This window comes from Cryphonectria parasitica (assembly GCF_011745365.1).
Source record: "Cryphonectria parasitica EP155 unplaced genomic scaffold M406scaffold_3, whole genome shotgun sequence".
In the NCBI taxonomy this organism is placed as follows: Eukaryota; Fungi; Ascomycota; class Sordariomycetes; order Diaporthales; family Cryphonectriaceae; genus Cryphonectria; species Cryphonectria parasitica.
In genome coordinates, this window is record NW_024468911.1 from 2,607,737 (window position 1) to 2,634,194 (window position 26,458).

General features: G+C 54.3%; 4 protein-coding genes across 4 annotated transcripts; all 4 read left to right on the forward strand.

Annotated features, from left to right (window-relative positions):
• Nucleotides 1–719: 719 nt before the first annotated feature.
• M406DRAFT_345435 (ATP-dependent protease La) lies at nucleotides 720–4,336 on the forward strand. The gene is made up of 4 exons (XM_040922081.1): nucleotides 720–3,260; nucleotides 3,323–3,517; nucleotides 3,605–3,774; nucleotides 3,866–4,336. The coding sequence occupies exons 1-4, from the start codon at nucleotides 870–872 to the stop codon at nucleotides 3,951–3,953; spliced, it is 2,844 nt and encodes a 947-aa protein (XP_040778367.1). The 5' UTR covers nucleotides 720–869; the 3' UTR covers nucleotides 3,954–4,336.
• Nucleotides 4,337–8,680: 4,344 nt separating this feature from the next.
• Nucleotides 8,681–9,578, forward strand: M406DRAFT_328488 (uncharacterized protein; the record flags this gene model as incomplete). The annotated part of the gene is made up of 4 exons (XM_040920334.1): nucleotides 8,681–8,740; nucleotides 8,997–9,038; nucleotides 9,280–9,502; nucleotides 9,544–9,578. The coding sequence occupies 4 exons, from the start codon at nucleotides 8,681–8,683 to the stop codon at nucleotides 9,576–9,578; spliced, it is 360 nt and encodes a 119-aa protein (XP_040778368.1).
• Nucleotides 9,579–17,861: 8,283 nt separating this feature from the next.
• Nucleotides 17,862–20,185, forward strand: M406DRAFT_253428 (uncharacterized protein; the record flags this gene model as incomplete). Its single annotated transcript, XM_040916899.1, has 3 exons — nucleotides 17,862–18,481; nucleotides 18,934–20,049; nucleotides 20,128–20,185. 3 exons carry the CDS (start codon nucleotides 17,862–17,864, stop codon nucleotides 20,183–20,185), a joined length of 1,794 nt encoding a protein of 597 aa, XP_040778369.1.
• A 3,647-nt stretch (nucleotides 20,186–23,832) lies between these two features.
• M406DRAFT_345437 (DNA mismatch repair protein MutL) lies at nucleotides 23,833–26,437 on the forward strand. The gene is made up of 2 exons (XM_040922082.1): nucleotides 23,833–24,250; nucleotides 24,319–26,437. Exons 1-2 carry the CDS (start codon nucleotides 23,975–23,977, stop codon nucleotides 26,251–26,253), a joined length of 2,211 nt encoding a protein of 736 aa, XP_040778370.1. The 5' UTR covers nucleotides 23,833–23,974; the 3' UTR covers nucleotides 26,254–26,437.
• The last annotated feature ends 21 nt before the right edge of the window (nucleotides 26,438–26,458 follow it).

Sequence of the window (26,458 nt, forward strand, 5' to 3'; positions counted from 1 at the left end):
GGTGTTGATATTGGGAAGAAAGAAAGATTGGCGGGGTGCCGAAGACGCGTCTTGAAATCTGGATGACGCGACCTGGGGGAAGACCACTTTACATTTGGAGACTTAGTGGCAGGGGTGCCTAGGATACTGTAGTGGCACCGTGTGTGAGCCGAGCCACCCGCCTGCCACTCTGCCACTGTAGCGAGCGACCCTGAGGGGGGCCTCGGAGCCTCTAGCGATGCTCTCCCGCAGGCAGTTGAAAGGCATGGCCACCACGGACATCAACATGTACCAGGGTAAATATTGCTGGCCAGTACTTCTAATGCATGAATGTTCAAGTTGTTGCTGAAAGCAGAGAGAATCATTTTACCTTTGCAAATTGCATTTTGACACACACACACACCCACGCACCTCAGCTCAGTTTACACAAGTCCTTTTGGTGACCAAGGCATTGAAAAGGTGTCTTGAGACCGGGGGTCGGGGGGGGGGGGGGAAGAGATGTTGTTTAAGACGAGAGAGATTCGATGGTATTCTATGCGGCATGTGGCGAGGACAGTGAGGTGACATGCGTCTACACCAGGGAGGAGAAGGGGGCCGCCGCGGAATAGTTTAGCCTCGGCTCACGGCCAACCACACCCTCACTGTACTAGTACTCTCCAGCATGCATGCATAGTACTTAAACTGAGTACGCTTAGCTTATCAAGAGAACCTCAGGCTGTTTCCTCCACATCAGCCACCATCACCCAATTCCATTCTAATTTCCAGTACCTACACCACCTTTTCCATTCTACATTTCATCCGCAGTTCTCGGACCACCTGCACACTTGTTTCACCCTTCACTTTCTCAGACCCATCTCTTTATACGACGGACAGCCGTCATCGTCATCACCATGGCTCGGTCACATTCGGCAACCTTGCCCATCATTCCCCTCCCGCAGGGCATGGTCCTCCTGCCTGGCATTGCCATTCGTATTCCCGTATCGTCAGCCCGGCCCGACATACCAGCACTCCTCTCTACAGTCTACAGCCGTGCCGGCTCCAGGACCTCTAAGGGCAGAATAGAGAGCGTGCCTATAGCTTGTGTGCCCCAGGCTCGAGCTCTGTCGCTGATGGGCCCCAATGGCCAGCTCCTCATCGAAAATGGGGAGAAGGACCACTCTGGCAGTGACTCCGACAGTCCCGACACTACTGCAGTGACCAAGGCGGACCTGTTTGGCTCCGGCGTGGCCGCAAAGATCACCGGTGTGGAGGGCCGCGGCACGGGAGAATTCTCGTTGCTCGTCAAGGGTGTCGCAAGAGTGAAGGTGGACAAGATCTACCAGACACAGCCTTACTTCGAGGGCAAAGTGACATACCATCAAGACCAAGTGCTTTCCAATGACACCTCGATGCAGGAACTGTTTACGACATTGAGGTTGTTGTCCCGGGAACTGGTGGCTATACTCAGGGTGGCCGCGCTTCTACCACGGCCCTCCGGCTCCCCGTCTTTGTCACCAATCCTTGCGAGGAGGCTGGACTGGTTCATCAACCAAAAAACCCTGGCTGAAGCAGGCTTCCTCTCCGACTTCATGGCCAATGTCTGCGAGACAGACTTTCAGGAGAAGCTCAAGATCCTGTCCCTGTTCGATGTCAAGGAGAGAATGCGCTACGTGATCGACCTCCTTGACAGACAGGTCGGGAACATCAAGAATAATGTCAAGATCGCCAGCTTCACCACATCTTCAATCCCAATTATCATTGAAACCGACGAGGAGGAGGATAGTGAGCATGGCCAAGGTGCGAAGAGGTCACGCGCTCCGGTCCCCAGCCCCTCGAGCGGCTTTGCCATACCATTCTCAGCCCAGAGAGGTCGGGGCCGGCCCGGTGGTGGCGATGATGGTGATGATGAGCCCAACGAGATTGAGGAGCTACAGAAGAGGCTCGAGGCGGCTAAATTGTCACCAGAAGCAGCCAAGGTCGCCGAGAAAGAGATCAAGAGACTGAAGAAGATGAACCCTGCCCAGGCAGACTACGCGGTTACCAGGACGTATCTGGAGACCCTGGCAGAGATACCTTGGACTGCAGTGACCGAAGACCGGCTCGGCCCGACCACTCTGACAGTTGCCAGGAAGCAGCTGGATGACGACCACTACGGCCTGGAGAAGGTGAAGAAGCGACTGTTGGAGTACCTTGCGGTGCTCCGGCTCAAGCAGTCTATCAATGAGGACATTGACGCCAAGATCAAACAGGCGCAGGAAGAAGCTGCTGCCAGCGCGGAAACAAGTCAAGCTGGCAAGGAAGGCGTGCCCAGTCCTGGTGACGTGGACGAGCAGGTGAAGGCCAGTGCCGCCAAGGTCGAATTGCTGAAGAGCAAGCGCATGATGGACAAGTCGCCAATCTTACTTCTCGTGGGCCCTCCTGGTGTTGGCAAGACGAGCATTGCTCGATCACTGGCACATGCTTTGGGCAGAAAATTCCACCGAATTTCTCTCGGCGGTGTGAGGGACGAGGCGGAAATTCGTGGGCACCGCAGAACATACGTCGCCGCTATGCCTGGACTAATCGTCCAGGGATTGCGAAAGGTCGGCGTCGCGAACCCCGTGTTCCTTCTTGACGAGATCGACAAGCTGGGCCACGCCAACTTCCAGGGCGACCCTTCGGCAGCGATGCTTGAAGTCCTGGATCCAGAGCAAAACCATACGTTCACGGACCATTACGTCAACACGCCCTTGGATCTGAGCAAGGCGCTGTTCATTGCGACAGCGAACAGTCTGGATACGATTCCAGCACCCCTGCTGGACCGCATGGAAATGATCTATCTGCCTGGCTATACGACAGTCGAAAAGCGACACATTGCAACCGAACATCTGATTCCCAAGCAGATCCGTGTCAATGGACTAGAAGAGGAGCAGGTAAAGTTTTCCGAGGAGGTCGTTGCGAAGATCATCGACGCATATACTCGTGAGGCCGGCGTACGCAATCTGGAGCGTGAGATTGGCTCATGTTGCCGAGCTAAGGCGGTCGAGTATGCCGACGCCAAAGACAACGGACGACTGGAGACCTACAAGCCGCAGCTTACTGTCGAGGATGTCGAAAATATCCTTGGCATTGAGAAATTCGAGGAAGAGATCGCTGAGAAGACCAGCCGACCCGGCATCGTCACTGGCCTGGTGGCTTATAGTTCGGGAGGCAATGGCAGCATCCTCTTTATCGAAGTCCAGGACTTCCCCGGCGCCGGCACGGTCCAGCTCACCGGCAACCTTCAGAATGTCTTGAAGGAGAGTGTTGAAGTAGCTCTTACTGTAAGTGCTTGTCCACCCTCGTATGAGTCGTTGATTATCCAGTAAACTAACTTTCCTAATAGTGGGTGAAAGCGCACGCCTTCGAACTCGGCCTGGTCCATGAGCCCTCGCAGAACATAATGAAAGATCGATCGCTGCATGTTCATTGCCCTAGCGGCGCCATACCAAAAGACGGTCCTAGTTCAGGCATAGCCCAGACGATCGCCCTGATTTCTCTATTTTCGGGCCGAGTTGTGCCACCTACCATTGCCATGACCGTGAGTTCTCCTTTCCACACACACCTCACAGCTTACGCGCGTTATGGAACACATGGGAACTAATACGAGGTTCTTACCACTCCTCAGGGCGAAATATCACTGCGAGGCAAAGTCTTACCTGTCGGCGGGATCAAGGAGAAATTGATCGGGGCTCTGAGGGCCGGGGTTCGAACTGTGATGCTACCTTCATCGAACCGCAAGGACGTCAAAGATTTGCCTCAAGAGGTCAAGGATGGACTACAGATTGTTCATGTCAGGTACGTGATGCCCTTAAGAAGCTGATTTCACCGTACTATGTTCTTTTCCATGATATCTTCTACTATACTGACTTCTCCAACAACCAAATAGTCACATCTGGGAAGCCGTCCGCTTTGTCTGGCCCGATGTCCATTGGCCTAGTGAGCAAGAGTTGCCAGGTCTGCACAGCCGCCTGTAATGATGTCGCTCCCGCATGCTGTCACAAACCAACGATACCGTCACACACCCACTGTTCACGCAGACAAGGACCAAGGGCAGTGCTCGAGGAGAAGTGGGAGAAGGAGGGGGGGGGGGGGGTTGGGAGACAAGAGCTTCCTCAGTGTCGAGGCCGGTTGCATCCCTTCCCATTGGTTTAGTCGGTCCATGGGTCACTTAACATGTCGTTGGCCGTCGGGGGAGAGGGGGCTTGGTGACGGGTACAGAGGACGATTATCGAGAATTCACGTTGCGCGCTATGCGAGGACGCGGGGTGACGCAGCAGCAGCGTCGGCACTTACCTGCGTCGGGCAGGTCGCGGATATAGTGCTTTCTCGTCTAATACTATAAGATGAGATCTTTGTGTATCAAGGGACCTGCAGTAGGCGACCGACGATGGTCCTCCTTTCCATCCCTCTGAGGGGCAAAAAGGGGGCCCAAGAAAAAGCAAGACAGAACAGAAGAAAACCAGTCGCTGACCGAGAGACGGGACAGGGAAGGGAGATCTGGCCACGGAGGATAATTGAATCGCTGTCTTGCTCAACAGGCACACAACACTTGAACGAGAAAGAAGCGGGTGCAGCAAGTAGGCGCATTCGCCGTACATCTTGTCCTTTTCTTTGTGCTGTATGTACATGTTTCTGGACCCGTTGTGCTGTAGTGTAAGTACTGCCACTCACATGTGGTATGTCATGTCAGCCCCATTTTAAATGTCCGGTTTAACAGCATTGTTTAATTGCGAGATCTTCAAATGAGCCTGGCACAAGGGTAATTAGTAGAAAGGGAAGGGAGAAAAGAAGAGAGTAACATGATTGAGGTCGGTCGTCGTGGATCCGCGAACCCTCGCGAAATCACCACCACCACCATCATTTTCCAAGCTCGTACTACGTATGACTGGTGACACTGGCGCCCAAAGATCGCCGCTTGTCCCCCAGGTCTGGTATTCGTCCGTCCGACGTGGGCCTGCGTTGTGCATGTCCTACTTAGTGGCTTGGTTCCAGGCTGTCTACCGTTACTCCTGCGTCTCGGCTCAACCTGCGGATACCACTTACTGTGCATGCTTTGATCAGAGCTGTTCCTGTGCCGTTTTCGCCTCTTCCACCGCTGCCGCCTCCTCATGTTGCTGCTATGTACCCCGTACAAAGCTTTCCGCTGCCGTGCCCGTGCCCATGTCTCTGGGACCTCGGACGAGAACAAGAAATGCAGGCACGCCGGCTGCGGTGCGTCCGAAATATCCCGGCCGGTAGAAGGAACGGGCACTCGCCGCCATGACAAAGGGGAAGGGAAAGAGGGAAAAGACAAGTAACGGCGTCATCCTGTTCATGCCCTCATTCATCCACACATCCCTTCTTTCACTCTGATGCGGTTTCTCGGATGCGTTCGTGAAATCCTGACCCCGCATCATCTTCATGCGTGCTTTTTTTTAATAGCAAAACCCATGACCAGCTTATGGGTCAGAATTTTGCCTTACGTGCAAACTGAATGTCATATCTTCAAAAAGCCATCTGAGAGGGAGAGGGGGAAGTTTGGTGAGCACCAGACAACTTGACTCCACAGCTGTTTATGCCTCATATTCAGCCCTTTTACCAGATCGGCTGAATGGTGAACAACAATGTCCGTGTCATCATAGTAGGATTGGCCCCTCGAAGATCACCCTCCTAGCCGATCCTGTCTTTGCTCTTGGTGACACTTGTACCAAGATCAGCCAGGCTCAGAAGGGAAAGAAGGGAAAGGGGGCCGTTGTTCAGGACCAACGATTCATCGCGGGCGTGAGCTGTATTGGGGCGGGTGGCGGATGGCTGGTCGAACAAGAAAGCCACTTCCGCACCTATTCGAGGATGATGAAACCAGACATTGGCCAACGGGGAGCCGAAGCCACTTCTGGTTTTGACCGACCGCTGGAGGCGTCCGCCTCTGTATCAAGACCGCCACAAGCCCTGCCTCTTCGGGTACAGCAGCACGGCGTGTAGATCCTGAGTGAAGGCGTGTGCCCTGGGTGTGGATCTCGGGTATCGTGAAACTCAGAGTGTGTTCCATAATTTAGCAGACTAGTACCGAGAAGGCTCGAAGGGTGAGGCCGAGATTGATCAGTCACGTCACACCGCCTTGAATTATGCGCACGCATCGGAGTGCAGCACAAATATTCAAGTCGTCCTTCATCGCATGGGATGCGGGAGGTCACACATTTGAAGATGAGGTCTGCTTAGCTGTTGTTCCGTGTGGAGGAGTAAGAAGAAGGAGGAGGGGGGGAGGGAGGGAGATACTACACGCTTCTTCGTGTGTGTGTGTGAGGGCGGATATCTGGTTGTCTGCTCAGGCTGGCGGCGGTCTATGCCGTGGTCACGTTCTCGGTTAGTAGCTACCGAAGACCCCCAGCCGGGGCGGCCCGTCGCCAAAGTACCCAGCTATCTGGAGCACCACACAAAGAGAAGAAGGAAAGAAAGGGAGAAAAAAAAAAGGGGGGGGGGGACAGAAGAGATGAAAAGAGAGAGAGAGAGAGAGCCTCGCAAGGCTGTGTGGCAGCCCTGCCCTGGTCCACCTCTACGGGGTCTCATAAATCCGAGGCAAAAGACTCCGCGTCCAAGTGAGGTGATCAGATTCGTCACCAACCAGCCAGGGATGAACTGCCTCCTTGATGCCTTTTTTTGCCTGTTGGGGGTCCCAAGGAGAGCGCCGTTCAAAGCACAAGCAGCAGTATTATCTTAGGCTGGGCTGGGGTCGCAACAACAAACTAAATTCAAGATGCAAAATCTGAATTTTGGAATTGCATCATCCCGGATCCGAATTGAACAGATTTGGCCCTCGCTCTTGGATCATGCAGCCTGGCCGGTCATCATCTAGGGGGGGATTTTCCGAAGATCGTCAATGTGACGAGCGCTTGGTTGGTCTGATAATATAATCGGAGCTGCCGTTTCTTTCGCAGCCCCGGGGAGAACCTTGTCAGCAGCCCTGTTCTGAACAGACTCACGCGCTCCAATTTAGGATCCAGCGCCGAGTGGTATCTGCAACCAGCTAGTTAACCGCGCGAATCCATGGAATCTGCATCGCTGATGCAACCGTTTGTGTCCCAGCCTAGACTTGCACGTTCCAGGTGCTGCTTTGTACGTACACCGCCACAGATTGGGCACGTATGTGGAAACCTGGTTAGCTGTGTCAAACGTTGTCGATTGCGTTTTGCGCTCGGTATAGATAGATTGGACGACGGCTTCTTTGACGAAAGCATTGCCTGCCGTGCATGAACACGAACACGGGTGCGAGCCACAAAGTTTTTATCAGGCCATCTCATCTCTTCTTCTTGTCCATTCGCGATTTTAACCACATTTAACCACAAGGCGGCTGACTCAATGTTGTAAACAGCCGTAGCGGATTTGCCAACGCTGGGAGGGTTGACTAGCAGGATATGGAAGAAGAGGGGGGGGGGGGGGAACCGGACCTGTGAGAACATCGTTTTCTCTTGTGGTAAGAAGGAGATCTAGGCTGCTCAACTTCCAAGATCACGAACCGAGACGTCGGAGAGTGTCAAGCCTGCGGGAACCTGCAAGGTTCTGATCTCACAATTGTCCGCGATATTGCCAGGGCGCCTATATCAGGATTCCAAGGCGGGAGCATGATTGACCTCGCCTGCGGGGCTCTGCAGTCGTTCAGGTAGTCTTGATGTCGGAAATACTAATCTCGGGCCTCCTCTGCGGGTTGCGCTCTGGATAAGACACGCGACGTTCCTGCGAGGTGGTGCGGAACGGCAAGGTCAGGGGGGAATCGAAAAGCAAAAGAAAGAAGAGAGAGAAAAAGAGCATAGAAGACATAAGGTTTGTCCCAGCGCGAATTGAGCAAATTAATTCGTCCCATCTTTTCCAAGGCCCTTTCATCAAGCTCCGGCTCCCGGGTCCTAGGCCTTCATGCTTGTGGGGAAGAACCCTGCCAGCGCAGCGCTGTCGCTCATGACAGATAGACGACCTTTTTTCTTTTTCTTTCTTTCTGATTTTGCTTCTGTAGGTCATACATAGCATGTCAAGATAGAATTGTGGATAGCAAGATAGCAGAAGACAAGCTATGCCAGCCGCCCAGCTGACGGCTGTGCTGTCGCGACGGAAAACCGGTGCGTCTTCCTGCCCAAGAACCCAGTTGAACGGTAGCGCCGCCATCTGTGCGCATTCGTGGTCCCCGCCTTGTCTCCAGAAAGAGATATCCATAATCGCCTTGAGCAAGCAAGCCATGAGTATGCTGAAAGATGGCCTCAAGCAACTCGAGACGCCGAACGCATTGACCATTTCGTCTGAAGTTGAGCTGCATGCACCCTGGTCGGCACAAGCGAGAGCGCGCCGTGACAGGAGCAAGGATGAGGGAAAATTAAAGGGGACCTGATCTGCTGCTGGTCCGCGCGTCAGGCTCATGCCGAGTCGACAGAGACGGGATACTGGACAAAATCTCCGCTTGGTGCTTACCGTTGCCGACCTCGACAGGGCCGACGTCGATGATGTGTATCAATCAAGACCCCCCTCCCCTTCCCCTCCCCTTCCCCTCCCCTCTCTCGTCTGATGTAGCTATGGTCACGGTGGGATGAGTAGATACATTAGTTCGCTTCGTCATGCCTCCAGGGAAGGGGTGTGGGGATCATCCAGTCCAGGGTCGACTGCAGTTCGTGCCGAGCAGGATTGTCCCACCAACTGTCCAAGAAGATTGCAAGGGGCCTACAGAGCAGTATGGATCAGGATGGATCTGCTCAAGGGTGCTCAGCTGGCGAGATGGTTGCCGCGGGAGCAGCAGGAAGGGGTGGGCCGGGAAAATGCTATCGTCTGATGTTCTGAGTCGACAAAATACTCCGCGTCTCCTGCCCCAGCACCTTCATCGTCGCTCCACGCGGGGACGGGGTCGATCCAGCGGTAATCCCGATGTGGACCTGAGGGGTCACAGGCGAGGCTGCTGAAACTTAACGAGAGGATGGTGTACAGTGGTAGTAAGTTGCTGCCGTTGGGCATGCCTTTCTTCTTCTCGAGATTACTAGTGACTGTACCTAACGATCGTCAAGGACACCAACATCGGCCAGGTTGTATCTTGTAAAGGAAGGCGGGTAAGTGGGGGTGGCGGGAACGCAGTGTATGCCCTTCACGGCTGGAGGATCGATTGATGACCGGCCCTATCTCCTTAATAGTCGACAAGGTCGACAGCCCCTTCGTCATTAAGCTTGAAGCAACCATTGTTGCCCGGCGGTGACGCTGAGTCAGCACCAGCGAGCTGAGAAATGCAAAGAGACACACTTGCACACCATAGTATATACATAGTACTACTGCGTGTAGTATGTACCAAAGCAGGCATGCAGAGCCGTGACCCGTAGGGCTGTTGAGGTTGTAGGCGGCATGGGCCCAAGGATTTACGGATCGGAGAAGTTCCACCGCCACACAGACAGGCCAGGCCAGGCCAGGATAGCTTCGGTTGGACAGCTTGTGCAGGGCCCGAGATTGCTGGGTGTGACGAAGCGCTCTCATTGCAGGATCCTCGGATCGAGTCTGAGGAGGTGGGCCAACGAGGTGGGAGGTGGGCGTGGTGCAGGTGCGGCGTTGCTATGTTGGCGACAGGGACGAGAAACAGCTACAGCGTCATCCTGAGATGATCGCTTGCTGTGGCGCCTGTGGCACACACCAGCAAGATTCAATAAGAGAGGAAAGGGGGGAAAGTCTCCGATGGGTCTGGACATGTCGATGCTGCTCCATCGTCCGGCCTTCATCTTGCCTGGTGTGATATGGTGCTCATGATGATGCTATGCAAGTGAGAAAAGGAGGGGTTGTATTGCAAGTACCACGATTATCCTCTCACGAGATTCCTGCTTGGCCACGTCGACGATCTGAGATGGAGTAAATTAGAAACTTGGGAGAAGGTGAACTGAACCATCATGATAGTGATGCACGGTCCATTCATACACAACCATATGGATGGATGCACAGAGGAAGTAGCAGTCCAGGTACATCAGAACATAGTACCACATTGGCTCTACAGCAGTAACTGTACAGTAGGTGGCCCGTGGTGGCTTCCCACGGAAGAATTAATTTGGGAAGGGATCAAGAGGACAGGGATGCTCCTGCCGTGCTATTGTCCCATGTGTACTCCCAGGGACCAGATGGGGAAGGGACGAAGGGCAGGGATCTTGCGAAGCGACCAGGGTCTCCTCTTTGGCGGCACGAGTACCGCAGTACATGCATCGCAGTACAGCTCTCAACTTGCGATAGCCTCGGCCTCGCAGGGCTTTCTGGCACGTCAAGGCCCCCCCCCCCTATATGTCATCCCCGATATGCCTCGTTGATGACGAAGTGGACAGCGTGGCTGGCCCTGGGACAAGGACAGGAGTCTGTCAGAGGAGCCCCCGTCTCTGGCACACGTGGCACAGATGTGGCTGTCTTATCTTTTTCTGCGCGTCCGCGGCACCCGGCGCCGGGTTTGACGCCATCTCCCATCTCATCTTGCGTGCGTCTAACTCTCCCGCTGTCAACATCATGCGACGAAAATGCTCCGAAAGTTGCCCTGGTGCTGGCACGTGAACATGTCCAGACACGACAAGGTTCCAGCCTTGTCCTTCGGGGCCTATCCTCCAACCAAATCATCTTTACAGCCCAGGTTGTGCTGATCTCGACAATGCTTGGCCTTCACAGGCATCGGGACTAAGCAACATTACAGGCGCACACTATGGGCTGGAAAGGCCTGTAAGGTTCGGGAGGCTTGGCGGGCCGGTGGGGACAAACGGTGTAAGGGAGATCGTTGGCAATGACGATACGAGCTAGCAACTCCGTACCAAGCGCACTTAGCCCGGAGATTCTGGTCGAGCAGAACATTTCTGTGGGCCTTGGAATGTTCTGTGGGTCAGCGAGATGTCAGGATCTATGGAGACGTGAAGTCATTTGCTTCAGGTGGCCGCTTGGGGGCTTAGCGGGCCACCGGTTCACCTCGAATCTCCGGGTCGTGTGTGCTAGCCAGTCTAGCCGCACGGGATTGATTGCCGTTGCTACTGATCCTGTCATCCTGCTGTCACCTCTGCTGGCCTGACAGTGTTTTTTTTTTTTTTTTTTCAAGGGCCTTTGTTTACGCGTGCGGCACGAGTTTCCGGATCAAATCTCCGGGAGTCACTACCACCGTTTCGGGGGGAGGGGATGGGGAAAAGGAAAAACAAAAAAAACAAGAGGGTCTGCAGGGTCTGCAAGGGCCATCCTCTGGCAGGTGGCGAGGAAGTCCCTTGTTTCTTTTTGCGCCTCATGATTTTGCCATTAATCAAAAAAAGGGAAAAATAACAGGAAAAGAACTAAGTCGTCCACCACCCCACGCTGGCAGGGGGGAAACAAATCCTGGTACGGACCATGACGTCTGGACCGGCCGGGGCTTTACGGTGAGCGGTACATTTTGCTCGGGTATCTCTCTAGGCTCCACCACAAAAATCCTCCTTCAAAACAACGAATGGCTTGTGATTGTGGATCTCATCCGCAACTCGTCATGACCATCTTCGCCGTCCCCGAGTTTCAAAAACCAAAGAAAAACAGGATGCGCGGTTTAATAGGAATTCGTACTGCAAGAAGCGGTGAGGCTCTCCTGGGCCGGAGGAAGAGGAGAAGAGGAGGAGAGAGACGGAGGAAGGAGGGGAGGTTGAGACGGAAAGGAACCTATCAGCACCAAGTCACTCCTCCGTCTGAAACATAGACGACAAATGCAGCTGACATTGATCAATGCTGTCCTTGCGAATCGACGCGCATATCGACGGCCTGGTGTCAGCTGCGCGCCAAACTGTTATGGCGGCCATCCAAGAGAAACTGAGGCGGCAACTGACACGCCGGTTTCCTGCGTTCTATCCAAATCCATCGTGGATTGCTCATTCTAGTCAGTACCCTTGCTTGTCGGCGTTTCCTCTCAAACGCCTTCGGGTCCCCTTTCCAAGAGGAGGGAGATAAGAAAGAGAGGAGGGGGTAAGGCTTCGCCTAGTAAAGCCTGGGAAAAGGGGGGGGGGTCTTTCTATAACCAAGCCACAGCGGGATGGCGGAACAGCTACTGGAAATTGCGGGCGGGAAAATATGGTTACGCTTAACTTTCTCTTGGTGCTGACGTCCCATTTCGATTCTCTTGACTGCAGTATCGACCAAGTCATTCTTCTTGCAGACCCAACAGCCCACACATGCTATGGTAGCAACGATCTCACGTCCAAGACCTGGAAATTGTGACTGTCTGCGTTACATACTATGTACATACATATCATAGTACATGCACATCGGCCCATCAAAGGCGCATAAATGCTCCATGGGACCCGATCCCGCATGGTTACCTGACTGAGCATAGCGTCGCAGTGGGTGCGAGGGGTTGGTAGTCTTGGTGACCCAGAGATTGGATACTTAAAAGTGTGAGGCGGCATAATGGATCGACGTCGCAAACGATGAATAAGCTCCAGGAGCTAAGTTGGTGATCCTCTGGGCCAAGGGCCGTAAGATTGTACCCTAGTACCCTGAGCGTGCGGCTGGAGGGGAAAAGTTAGGATGAAGAAAAAAAGAAAAGAAAAAAAAGATCGACAGGGCGCCCATGTGGTGGTTAATAAGAGGGCATCTTATGGGCCAGCCCCCTTACATACACATCTGACATGGACGTCGCACATCATTATTTTAGGTAGGGGTTGTTTCTTATAATTTTGGACCACATGGTTTGAGCCGCATCACCATGTACCAAGGTCAACACGCCAGACAAGTTCATGCATGCACCATAGTCACGATCCCCTCTCCAAAGCCCTGAGTTCCCTTGCCGTCCTTGTGGGATGAACTTGTTTAGCAAGACAGGACCCACTCCCCCAACCGCCAATGTCTCTTGTGTGTTTCCACGCCCTATTCTGGTCCTTTGAGCCCATTTCCAGGCAGGAAGACAAAACAATGCTTGAACGATCCAGGGCGACCAGACCCCACTACAAAACTCCCCTCTCCCCGCCTTGTCGGCACAGCCACCTCACAATTGTCTCGGATCCGGGGCTCGGACCTCGGGAGAGAAGTGTATGTCGGATGTCGAACCCAGATCGATAGGGTAACCAAAATTGAGAGAGTGAGAAAGAGAGGGACAGATTGTCGCACATTTTGCAGTCGGCGGCAACGTCCACGATCTCCCATTGCCCCAACAACGACACCACCACCCATCACGCATCCAGCCAGGGCCTGACGTTTTGTGAAGTTTAATGAATAAGGAACCCAGTGGTGGCACCGTCGAAAGGGGGTTACCTTCGGCAGCCCTCGCTACACTGCACGTCGCATGCAACCAGCTGCTCCGTGACCCAGTCTGGACGCGACAACGGAATAACGACACAGAAGGGCTGCTGTACTGTATCGTTGCACTGGTCACAATTGCGGCGTGGTGCACGTCATGGGCATGCCAGGGCGCCTGGCCCAGCTACCGTGGTACTACGTACTGTGTGTGTGTAGCCTACCTGCTTTAATATGGAGGCGCTATGCAACAGGGCCCATGCACCACCTGCACATAGATGTGGCTGGGGGAATGAGGGGGGAAGGGGGGGGGGGTGGTTGCAGGCTCCATCTGCGAAGAATGCGTGTGAACTTCAGACGACGCACGTCAGCGCTAATGACTTGACGGGTCCTGGGACCAGATGGTGCATACATCTGATGCGTGGGCTAAGCCATTTAAGCCCTTGCATTATCTTTTTTTCTCTCCTCCTTCTCTTTCTTTCTTTCCAACCCTCCCCCCTCCCAACAGAACTGGATCTGTACCGCATCGCTACCACTATACCTGAAGAGCCATGGTATTCCGAACATTGGTCCTCCCTGACAGGGTTCATGCATGGACCAGCCTACCCAGCCTAAACAGCCTCAGATAACCGAGTTGGCCGAGGTACGCGATGGCCACCAGCAAGGAATGACGAGCACACACCAGCAGAAGAGGCTTTCTCTCCATCTACTCTCCTTGCTGGCGGCCCCGCTGATGACACGCACCTGTGCCAGCGGCAGCGGCGACCTCTCACTTACGCCTTCATCCTGCCTCTATGGCTACTTCCTACTTACTGTACCTACTATGTCTGCTTTTGGGTCTTTTGGCCGGTCGAGTTAAAAATCTACGGACCTTTCCTTGTCCTGAACAGGCTAGACTGGTACCAGCCCACGGGTACTATAGGCCAAGTACCGAAGTACTGTCTGTCATCCCTGATCGGTCCAGGTCTATTCTCTGCAGTGGCGCCCCTCGGTTCTTCGGAAAGCGCCTCCCCACGGGCCAGACCGTTCCTTGTCCACTGCTACCTCCTGTAGTGCCTACCCAACCCGCCATTGACGATATTCAGGCGTTCATCTTTATGATATCGTCAGCAGGTCAATTGGCTTTCACTTTTCCTCTCTCTCTCCTTTTCTCTCTTCCTCTCTCTCTCTTTTTCTCTCTTCCTCTCTCTTCCTATTCTCTCTCTCTGTGTGTATATGTTCCTTGATTAGCTCTTTATGACTCGCAGCCCCCACTGTTGAACTGGTGTGGATGACTATACATAGCTGCCTCGTGCTAATTAGTGAGTTAGCACGGAAGAAATTGCGACCACGGCCGCCTCCAGTCGACACGTGCGTCTCTTAGATTTTGTAGAGGGTTAGGGAGGAGGAAGGCGGCCCCCCCCCCCCGGCCCAGACCAAAAAAAAGGTGGCATCTTTCCTTCGTTTCTTGGATTTTATGACAACGCAGGTTGAGGGTGAGCCCGCGTCGCAACGAATACCTCCTGAGTACCTTCCTCAGGGACGCATTAAGCCTACCGACCAACCCTCCCAAACCTCATTGGCCTGACGGGACGAAACGTCATGCGCTTCTTCTTCTTTTCTTATATAGCTCTACAGGACTAAGGGGGCAGGGCACCGCGACGTGGTCTGGCTCCAAGACAACTGGGGACCGCCCACCCTCTTGAGCGTCAACAAGACTTAAGATGGACATGACAAACTGCTGTCGTCTGATCGTTGCCCGCCCCTCCTTGAATCTAGGATCAGTTTCCGTCCAAAGTAGAGTCTGTCGATCCTCCTCCAGCTTCTGCACGACATCTTTTTTTGGCGTCCAGTCGTCTTGGCGTTTTATGCTGTTCCCCAGAAGCTATCGTCTCGTCTCGTTTCGTCTTGTCTCGTCTCGAGAACTCGCTCATCGTTTCCGCCTGAGCTCTCTAGCCCTGGAGGGGAACTCATCAATTACACGACACGCTCAGGCTCTAAACAGACCACCCTCCCGTCAACGCACATCACTTTGCCTGCAATTTACAGCAGTGTTTATGGAGAGCAGGGCGCTAAGAACCTCGCCCACCACCCCCCCCCCCCCAAAAAAAAAGAGCACATCTAAAAGACAGCCTGGACCATACAGTGAGCTAGGGGGCTCATTCCCCCACCACCGCGCACAGGTGGAACGGACGACACACGCTGATCCAGCAAACCGTACTCTATAATCGTTTGCCTCTTTGCTTCTTTCTTTCTCTCTTCTATTCGTCTTTGGCTAAATTCGTATGGCGATATGTTGCAGCTGGCGGGCCGATCGGTTCTCGCGCTGTTTGCGATCTCGGAGCAGCTGCGGGACTTGCAGTTCATGCCCTGGCATGTCTGTTACTGCTATGGCACGTATGGCTACTATGGAACGCAGTAAGGTGTTGCTATGTTGGTTTGCATACCCCCTAATAGGCTATGTTGAGGCTCCTTGGGCCGGCGGGTGGATCGAGTGCCCATGTCGTCCCTCGGCAGGATCTCCACTGGGGCACGCCGCACGATGCTGCAAATGTGCAGGTGGCAGCGGCACCAGCGGGCATGGCCCTGGACAGGGGTTCAGCTTCTTGGTTCAGACCAGACCTCCCCCAGCTCCGCCCCTCCACCCCCCGCCTGAATCGACATTTTTTTTTGGCGTTGGCGGTGGCCGTTGACAAGTTCAGAGACATGCCCCCCCCTCCGGTCGCTGGGCTACTACCGCACCCGACAAGCGAGACACTCACCGTCCTTGTACCATCCTCAACCGAGCAAATTGCGCTGAGAACCTGTCTTACTGTTTTTGGTCGGTTCATCTTCACAATTGACTGTCCATAATACACGACGAAACCCGCCGGAGAATTTTACGCAGTCCGTAATAGACATGGCCCCACGCTCTCTCGGCCTACCCTGCCTATCAGCAGACTTCTCTATTCGATTCTTGTCTTGGCCTCGTTGACACTCTCCATAGTACTGGATACCTGTCTTCGCTGTCACGCCCGAGTTTGGCTTGGTTCGATACCTTGACGACGCTTGACGCCAAACACCTGGCCCTCTGTACCCCTTGAGAATGAAGTAACTTGCAGTATTCCCACAGCCATGCCATAACGTGCCATGCCGTGCCGTGCCGTGCCTTACCTCATGGGGCCCAAGGTGACCTTATCCCCCCTACTGGTTGGTTGGCAGGCAGGCGGGCAGGCCCAGGAGACGGCGGGTCCTCGAGGCAGAACATGCGCGCTGTCAGACGTTCCTTTTACAATGGGGCCCCTCAAGCAGCCTCACGAGGGTTTGAGTCGGGGAGATGTTCGACGCTGTGGATTTATATTTTTCACTGCGGTCTTCTTCGGACACAAGTAGCCGGAAAAATTCCCCACGACTCGCCAGAGGCGTTCTTGATCCTCTGCATGTCGATTATAATCAGGGCTGGTCACAAGGAGCCTGAATTCCCTAGCGAGCATGTCCACCGACCCTTGGCGGTAGTGGCCCCCCTTCCCCTCCCCGGTCCCTCTCTTACCCCCCCGGCCGGTACCATGGGGCTCCTCCCACTTACCTACACCCACAAGACTTCTTGGGAGGCCAGGGATGGAGGGGGAGGGGAAGAGCGAAAAAGAGAGAGAGAGAGAGAGAGAGAGAGGGCAGGGTGCAGGGGGGGGTTGCTTGTGGGATACAGGCATTGATTCTACCCTGGAATTAGCAGCCACACATCAGGACTGATGGAGGGCCAGGGAGCACCCCTGGCACCCACTATTCTCAAGGCCAGCTCTACCCTGGCCAGATCCTTGTCTTCATCTGGGCTCCATCTCAACACACTCCGTCCTCTTTAAGTCGCACAAAACCTCCGACGACCAGTACATCTTTCTTGGATTTCTTGTCTCTGGGCTTCTATTCTCCCCTCCTCTTGAACTCGAGCTTTTGCCCCCGAGGAAACCCAAAAAGGGTTTATACAGAAAACCTGCAGTTGGCCTCTCGCGACGTCTCCTCTCGGCTCGCGCTCGCTCGTATTCTTTCCCCTCCTTCTCCAGCCTCTCTCAGAATACCCTTTCTCCATCGTCAATGACATCAAAAGGGCCTGTTGGTTCCTCGCCTGCAGACTTCCAACACCTCCCAGCAACAACCAACGACCACCTCCGCATGCCGTACTACTGAGACCTTGGATCTTGTCGTCCTTTTAGTATCACGGTGCACGTTCAAACTGGCCAGGTGCTGGGATTGATTATCAAAGCTCTCGTCACCTCCAGCCCTGCCCAAGGTTGGTTGGTTGCCACCGTCCATTCTGTGGCGAAGAAATTTGTTCGCGAAGCCGGCCTCTTGTCATTGAACGGCAGCCGACAAGCTAGCCCCTCCTCACCCCCTCTCGACAGGACGACAGCCCGTAAGGAACACGTGAGCCTGTGAACCATCGACAACAACTCGGCACGCACGACCGGAACCCCTCCTTCCCCCCCCAATCATCGTACGCATACAGAAACCAGACACAGACATAATCCTCGCCCTCTGTGGCCATCGAGGCCCGAGCCTGCCGCGAAGCATTATCCTGGGAGACGACTTGGTGCATCGCGTGTGAGACGGCATCGGCAGCCCCTTCTGACCAAACCTCCGTGGACAGCAGAGAGAAGGGCCTGAGCAAAGGCTTTATCTCTGCCCGCCTTCGAGCACCGCGGTCTTTTGGCTCTGTCTGTAGAGTCATTCCCATGCAAGCCCTATCCCATCGTCTAGACACGTCCCTCAGCTCGCTCGGCCAACGCCGAGGCTTTTCAGACCTGGCTCGCTTCTCTCTCGACCTACCGTGGCCGCGAGCAGGCTGCGAGGGTGCTTCTCTCGGGTCAGCTGGAGACTACCCATCTCCGCCCATGTCAGGGTCTCCACCGATTCCGCCCAAAGGAACCCAGGAGGCCGATGACCGACTCCTCCCCATCTATCAGGCGGCCACCAGCCATGATGTCTATCGCGCAAGCGCGGCAACCACGACACAAGCAGATTCGAGAATGTTACCAGGGCTATCCGCTCCCTTCCGGCCCTACCAGCCGGAGCCTCTCGAGCGCATGTCATATGCTTACCCCCGCCCAGAGGACCCCATGCAGAGACCGCTGTCGTCATATACATCGCAACACAACCAGATCCTGTCTCAAAACCCTTACCTTCCGACCCCAGCCACGATACCTACCTCTGGACCTGTGCCAACGTACAACACTGTCACATCCCGACCACCGACACAGGAAAGCCAGCAATCCTTTGCCTCTCCCAAGTCGCAGAGAAAGACAAAGGGACATGTTGCCGCGGCGTGTGTTCCATGCAAGAAGGCGCATCTTAGGTAAGTTCCAGGAAACCCACACCACATCACTTGATGAAGCCAGGCGAAGACAGTACTAATACAAACCAGGTGTGATGGTACGTAACATTTCTTGAAGAAATTCTGGACTCCTTCGGCGCAGAACGACTCTTGGGGGTGATGATGATAGAGTTGGGGCGTGGTGGGCTAGATGTAGACTGTTGCGCAAGTGAACGTCCTCGAGATGGCACGTGAGGGATACCTGCGAGTGCGAGGAAGCCCAGCAAATCCCCCCCTCCCCCCCTTCCTTCCTCTCTCTCCGTCTTCAGAGGTTCATCCAGCAGAACATGCCAGAGACCTCCATATGGCTGTCGCTCATGGAATGGCGAGTGCTATCGAGCAAGCTCAGGAGATAGAGGACACTTGTTCTCTGTTATGTTATTCAGCTCTTGCAGCCAGAAGCCCATTCACGAGAACGAAGGCTGACTTCCTAGTACCACAGCCCAAAGACCGTGCAACCGATGCGTCCAGAACAATAAGGAAGATTCTTGCATTGACGTAACGCATAAGAAACGCGGCCGTCCACGGCTTCGCGATGACCACCACCGCGGAGCGGGCTTTGACCCAAGACTTGGACACAGTCAAGATCCGAATATCCGTCGACCTATGTCCCTATTCGGCCCGCATGGCCCCATTGGGTATGGCGAGGACCACTTGCGGAGGACGCAGCCCTATCGAGTGTTGAAATCACAACCTCCAGAGCCTTTAGCGCCTCGACTGCTCGAACGAGCATCCGTCGGCGGTGCAAACATATTCCCTCCCCCACTCCAGATCTCGACGAGACCACCAGAGCCGGCTGCCTTTCTGACGATGGACATGGTCATTGCCAAGGCATCCACCACGTTCCTAGATGCTATTGGCCGGCAGGGCGTACAGAACCTCGCAATTGCGGAGATTCTGTCCGTCGAAGAGCAAGCCAGGATTATGATGTTGCAGCGTCAGATCCAGGATGATCAGTTGAGGAGGGAGCCCAACTACCTACCACCCATGTTCCTGAAACAAGAGGAAGAGAAGGTCTTCCGGACGCTTGGATTTGGTAGGGAGGAGTTGGCACCATATCATCTGGACACCATAGAGACCCTCCGCTTTACGGATTCGAGCGGCCAGATCAGAAGCCATTCTGTGCGACTTGGTCTCGCGAAATTCGGCTCCGTCTTCTTCATCATCATGGTCCTCAACACTAGCTTCAAACCCTTCCCGACGCCGTCGCCGCAGAGCCGAGATTCGCGTGAACTTGGATACTCTTACCCTTCGGGACACCAAAACACATATGGCCAGCCGACGCCAGTCTCAGCCACATTTGAGGGACGGGGGAGATCAGTGAGCGACTTGTCATACCTCCCGAGACAGCCTGTGGCCTCTTCATCATCGTATGCGGCGTCGCCTGGTCGACCGGATTTCTCGTCCGGCCCGTCTGCATACATTCCCAGGAGCGAGCTGTCGAGTGCGGCCCGCTCCTCTCAGCAGCCCGGGTACCAGTTGCCGCCAATCCGAAGCCAGCAGCCGCCGCAATTCGCGCCTCAGCCTCCATCTCAGTTGCAGCACGCCCAGTATCTACCACCGCAACAGCACACCCAGCATCAGAGTGTTGCTTCCGAACAAAACTGGCCTCGTGATGATCGGCAGAGGGTCGATATCGGGGGTCTGATCGAAAGGCCGGATCCTCCTCAACGACACCATGGCTGAGTGAGATCGATGGTGTCGTCCTTCTCGTGTGGCTTCGGGCAGCTCGGCTCCGTTGGGAGTATAGCACTGACAAGCAGCACTTGTTGGTCTCATATCTGCTGGTCGAGCACCTCTCAGGCTCTTCCCCACCTCTACCAACGACTTTCTTTCTTCTTCTTTCGCTTCAGCATCGAACGTCCGTCCTGGTCGCACTTGACTAGGAAGTGCGGATGTCGACTTTGTATTACTATTGTTGTTATTATTTTGGTTGGCTTGAATAATTTTTTTCTCCTTGTTTTTCCTTCCTAAGGAGGCATCTCGTCCATGGTCTTTGGGTCGCAATCGCGAAGATACCACTGTGCGATGTTCCTGGTAGATGGCGGGTTTCTGTGGGAGGGCGGCTTCCACTGCTCTGCTTGTTGGCTAGTTTTGGCCAAGTGTATATTCTAGCATTAGCGATTTGATTAGATGGCATTGAAATGTGAGCCAAGCATGGAAGGCTATTTCACAAGAATGCTCCTCTTCTTGTTGCTGCCGCGGATTTTGTTTGTGTCAAGGTTGTTCTATGGAGTTGGGCGATGAAAGTTCTGGAAGGTGATCCTGAGACATCTGCTGTCCATTTTCCTTTCTCTTGCATCTTGGCGTCGTTGGCAGCTTGTTGTCTTCTTGGTGGTGGCGGTGACGTAGGTTTTAGCCGTAAATCACCCCTTGTCTCCTTCGTGCCCTCCGTGCAGCCGTCGTGGTCGTGATCGTGGTCATGGTCGAATCCCTTGCTTGCCCTTCATTGACTTCGCTAAAGCAGCCAGCGCCTGCCTTTTCTTGGTGATGATTCTCAATTCGACATTCCATTTTCCTTTTCTCAGGTTCCGCTAACATTGCGCTTGTGAGCGGAGAAGACAGGCGCCCGACCCAGCGTGGCAACGGTGCGTTTTCCACAGGAGGAGCCGTGTCGTACAGGGGGGGGGGGCTCCTGGTTAGCATGTCCTTTCGAACCTCCACAATGAGTGGTGTTGTTGAGAATCAGGGTCATTTGAAAAATTTGTGGTGGATAGGACGACCCAAAAGGATAAAATGGGTGAAGGGGGAGGGGAGAATATAAGGAAGAAATGGAGAGAAAGAAGAAAGCAGGAGGGAGGAGGATGGGAAGGGGGAGGGGGGTCAGAAAAGATATGAGCCGAGGAAGCGAGACAGCGCATAAACTATATGCACAGGTTTCGTCCAGATCATTGGATGGGGAAGTCTATCCTGGGTATCTCTGAGAGGCTAGACAAGGAGAGAGAGTGAAGGGGAGAGATGTGCAGCTTCTCTTTCGAAGGAGGGAAGGGGGAGGGGGGCTTGCCCTTTTGCAGAAAATGGTAGTTTCCTGGGCTTGGACTGGACTGGAAACTTGCTGCTGCTATGGAATTAATATCGAGCTTGGTATACGGCGATATTAGTGCCCTGTTCCCTACCCATATCAGCACACAGACCCGCCATGATCACCCCGTCAACAGTAAGAAAGGGAAGAAAAAAGAGTGCCCACCCCTTTTCTTTTTCCTTCCTTTTTCTTTTCTCTTTTCTTGCTTTCCTAATTTTGTCTCTCCTACTGCTCGGCCTCCTCCTCCTCCTTGTTCTCATCTCCTTGAACTTTAAGCTGAGTTCTAATAATGCCTGGTAATCTAGTCCACACTGGCCGTCCTGTAAGTTTTCCCTTGCAAGAGAAAAACAACCCCCGTGAAGATCACCACCCACCGTGTCCCGGCTTGGACAAGCAGGCCTCCCGGGGGGCCGCAAAATTGGGGAGGGGGGGGGGCGGGCCTGTTCGGGTCACCCCCTGGTCGATGCTGAGATGGCGGCGGGACAGCTGACGATCAGCCCGGTTGGTAGGGCATGCATAAAAATTTCCGAGGCGCGTGCGACCTGCCCAGCCGCATCAGCTTCTTAGCGACGGCAGCTCCCGGTCACCACATTCTGGTGCTGAGAGGTCTGGAGCACTAGCAGCACCAGGGGGCAGGCCAAGTCCCCATGGCGATCTGTCAAAAGAATGTCCCGATACCATTTTTGGGGTTGTCTTGGGTGGAACATGCCCCGGAGGCAAGCCAGCAAAAGGCCTAAGCACCCACCCCCCCCCCCAACCAAACGCCAAAGTCTGTCCGCCCGCCGCCCGCGCTGTCCGTCTTTCGTCTCTCGTGCCCTTCAATTGATGCCCGCCAGCTGGAGCGAACGGCATTGATAGGAAAAGAAACGACATGACAGGACCCTGGCACATGAATACCCGTTTTATTGGGGAGGGAGGGGGCTCGAGAGGATGGCGCCATCCGGGAGGATAAGATTGCACGTCCTCAAATGGTCGATCGACTGGTCGGATCCGGAAATAGTCTCGCCTGTGATTTAATGAGTGGCTTTCTCCAGAAGGCACAGCCTGTCGTGGCATTCTGCAGATCTCGCTGGGGCTCACTATTTCCGCCACGGGCGGTCGATGTCGAAAACAACCTCCCCCCCCACACACACCCAAGGTCATCTTGCTTGAGCCCTTTGTTTGCGCTGTTGGTTGTCTCATATCTGGTTGGTTTTGGGAACAAGGTGTTCTAGCCTGTGGATCAACCATTGCGTACTAGAATTGTGTGTCGACCATCACCTCTAGACCTGCGTAGCTAGCACCCCGGCTCTCTTTTCAGCTGCTGATCGTTGCCGCTTTCCCTCAATTCCCAGAGGCTCACCGACTCGGACAGGCTGCAGGCGATACGAGTACGCGCACATTTCATTTTGGTAAGATGGGCTTTATGCATGAGCTCGATGGGACCCGACGGTGGAATTGGAGGGCCACTGGCCAGCTGCCGGTCTGTTTTGGCTCTCTCCAGCTCCAGGGCTTTCTTTTTTTTTGCCGGGGGGGGGGGCACGACCAATGACTTGCGTACGCACTGCCAAGAAAGAAGAGAGGCCAAGTGGTGACTGACTGAGCTGGCTTCAGCAGACCATCAGGGCAGACAGAGATCTGGCGCAGCCTCGTTTTAAGCAAAGCAAAGAGAACAGAAAAGAAAGACACATGACTTGGGACACCAGCGGACGGCCTTTGGATGCTAACCCTCGTGATGAGACACAACACCCTTCCACCACGCATAAATTTGAATTTGTATGGGTGTGTGCCTGGGCGTGTGACCCGAGACGAGCACCTCCTCGAAATTGACGGCGGCACAAGTTACTCCTTGGGGATGGAGTATGGTCACGTCAAATGCAGCCACAGCCTTGGCAGAAACGTTAGTTTAGATCCTCCTGCAGACATATCTGTCTACCGGAGCCATCCAAAGGCGGCTCCCCCTCTGCTGCAGCATGCAGGCCTGGGGGTGGAGTAGTATTTTGTACTGAGTTGGGGGGGGGGGGAGAAGAGAAGTCCCGTCTGGGATTGTGGTAAACTAAGTAATGGGTATTCGTGTCATTGTCAACCGTCCAAACAGGACGTCAGTGTCATGACAAAATGAATTATCTAGCATACAGCGAGAATGAAAGACTCTCAGGCAGACTTGTCTCGACGATGTTAAATAATCTGTAAACTGAATAATCGAGACAGGATGATATATGTTGTCTTGTGCTGTGTTACGTAATCTCGAAGCTGCTTTGGCCGATCATGTTTGCAAACGCGCTTTCCTTGCAAGTGTCGCGGCAGGAACAAGCGAACGCGACATCGAAACACGACTGGGGTCAGTCATGTCGTATTATGAGGACGACTCACTCCCTCTAGCTTATGACTGTCATTACTTGACAAAAAACCCTTGGTACTGACCCTGACTGCGAGACTACGCTGCCCTCACGCAATGTCAGAAACAATACGCCATGGCTGAGATTATGGACATCGATAGTCGTCGCGGGACAAAGAGAAAGGCAGGCGATCTCGGCGACCCAGACTTGAATACGACCAGGCGAATCAAGGCACTGGACCCAGACGTTGTGAACAAGATTGCAGCCGGCGAGATCATCGTTGCGCCCGTGCATGCGCTCAAGGAGCTCATCGAGAATGCCGTGGATGCCGGCTCAACCTCTCTCGAGGTTTTGGCCAAGGACGGTGGCCTGAAGCTTCTCCAGATTGCAGACAACGGCAGCGGCATCGACGTAGGCATATATCCTCCTCCGTATCTCCCCTCTCTCTTCTGGCATGCAGCCGCTGAATATACCTCCAGAAGGAAGACCTGCCCATCTTGTGCGAGCGGTTCACCACCTCCAAGCTGCAGAAGTTCGAGGACCTGTCCTCTATTGCTACATATGGATTTCGTGGGGAGGCCCTGGCAAGTATCAGCCATATCGCCCATCTGACCGTCACCACCAAGACCAAGGACTCCCACTGTGCCTGGCGAGCTCATTACGATGGTGGCAAGCTGGCTCCATCGAAGCCCGGCCAGAGCCCTGAACCTAAGCCCATGGCAGGCAGGAATGGTACAACTATTACTGTCGAGGATCTGTTTTACAATGTCCCAACCAGACGGCGTGCATTCCGTTCCGCTTCGGACGAGTACAACAAGATCATAGACATGGTCGGCAGATATGCCGTTCACTGCAGTCATGTTGCCTTCTCCTGCAAGAAGCAAGGAGAATCCTCCACAAGCATCTCCGTGCCTGCAACGGCGTCAGTGGCCGACCGCATTCGTCAGATCTATGGAGGTAGTGTCGCCAACGAGCTTGTGGAATACTCTACATCTGACGACCGCTGGGGTTTCAAGGCAGACGGCCACGCGACCAATGCCAATTACCACATCAAGAAGACCACCCTGCTATTGTTCATCAACCACCGCTGTGTCGAGTCTACCAACATCAAGAGAGCAATCGAGCAGACATATGCAGCTTTCCTGCCCAAGAATGGTCACCCCTTCGTCTATCTCAGTCTCGAGATTGACCCCCGGCGGGTCGACGTCAATGTCCATCCTACGAAGCGGGAAGTCAATTTCCTCAACGAGGACGAGATCATACAGGCAATCTGCGAGCACATCCGTACCAAGCTTGCTGCAGTAGATCAGAGCCGCACTTTCATGACACAAACTCTCCTCCCAGGCGCTGACTGGGAATCTTCGCCAAATCAAGCGGATGAAGGCATGGCCCCTTCAACTAGAGCTCAAGCTTCTAGCAAGAAAACTACACGCCCATACGAGAACAATCTTGTTAGGACAGATGCCAACCTCCGCAAGATCACGAGCATGTTCGCGCCCACCGGCGGAAGCACTTCGTCCACAGTGGGTGACAAGACGATTTCGGACCTTGTAGCTCCTGATGCCCAACCTCCAGAGATGATCGACTACGAGACCAATGACCGCGAGCAGAATCCATGCAGGCTCGCTAGCGTGCGCGAGCTTCGCTCTGACGTTCGCGATGAGATGCATCACGAGCTAACCGAGGTGTTGGCAACACATACTTTCGTAGGCATTGTCGACGAGCGACGGCGTCTAGCGTCCATTCAGGGCGGAGTAAAATTATATCTAATAGACTACGGCCGTGCTTGCTTCGAGTACTTCTACCAAGTCGGGCTGACTGACTTTGGCAACTTTGGCGTCATCCGCTTCAGCCCGTCTCTCGATCTGCGCACCGTGCTGCGCGTAGCCGCCGAACATGAGAAGAGCAAACAATCTGCTGCGTTAGACGTGGGCGAGGACTTCGACGCCGAGGAGGTCGTCGAGATGGTCTCGGCACAGCTCATTGAGCGCCGCGAGATGCTCTTGGAGTATTTCTCGCTCGAGATCTCGCCGACGGGCGAACTCATCAGCATTCCGCTGCTTGTCAAGGGCTACACGCCCTCGATGGCCAAGTTGCCCCAGTTCCTCCTCCGGCTCGGCCCACACGTGGACTGGACGGATGAAAAGCCCTGCTTGGACACGTTCCTCAAGGAGCTGGCAACGTTCTACGTGCCCGAGATGCTCCCGCCTACGCCGGGCACTGTGGAGGAGGCGGCAGCAGAGCAGATCGACGACGAGCTGAGGGCGCGGAGAAGACACGTGCGCTGGGCGGTGGAGCATGTATTCTTCCCTGCGTTCAAGGCCAGGCTAGTAGCGACGAGGTCGTTCATGAAGGGTGGCGTCCTAGAGGTTGCGAATCTGAAGGGGTTGTACAGAGTGTTTGAGCGATGCTGAAGAGTGCGTTTCGGTGTTGTTGGCCGCATGGCGTTTCGGCTGGGATGCAAGAAGAATATGTTGCTACAGTGTAGAATCGGCGTGAGTAGTGTCTATGGGCTGCTCCGTATCTACGTCTCCGACCCATATTATCAATAGCTACTTTTGCTATCGGTCTCAGCTTGTGTATAGTCATGGGCAATCACGAAAGAAAAGAAAAAAAATT

Bases quoted from the DNA above. Each gene is read 5' to 3' on its own strand.
- M406DRAFT_345435 (XM_040922081.1), top strand. From the start codon at position 870: ATGGCTCGGTCACATTCGGCAACCTTGCCCATCATTCCCCTCCCGCAG. The intron at 3,261-3,322 runs GTAAGTGCTTGT...CTTTCCTAATAG, and splicing joins GTGTTGAAGTAGCTCTTACT to TGGGTGAAAGCGCACGCCTT. The intron at 3,518-3,604 runs GTGAGTTCTCCT...ACCACTCCTCAG, and splicing joins CACCTACCATTGCCATGACC to GGCGAAATATCACTGCGAGG.
- M406DRAFT_345437 (XM_040922082.1), top strand. From the start codon at position 23,975: ATGGCTGAGATTATGGACATCGATAGTCGTCGCGGGACAAAGAGAAAG. The intron at 24,251-24,318 runs GTAGGCATATAT...ATATACCTCCAG, and splicing joins ACAACGGCAGCGGCATCGAC to AAGGAAGACCTGCCCATCTT.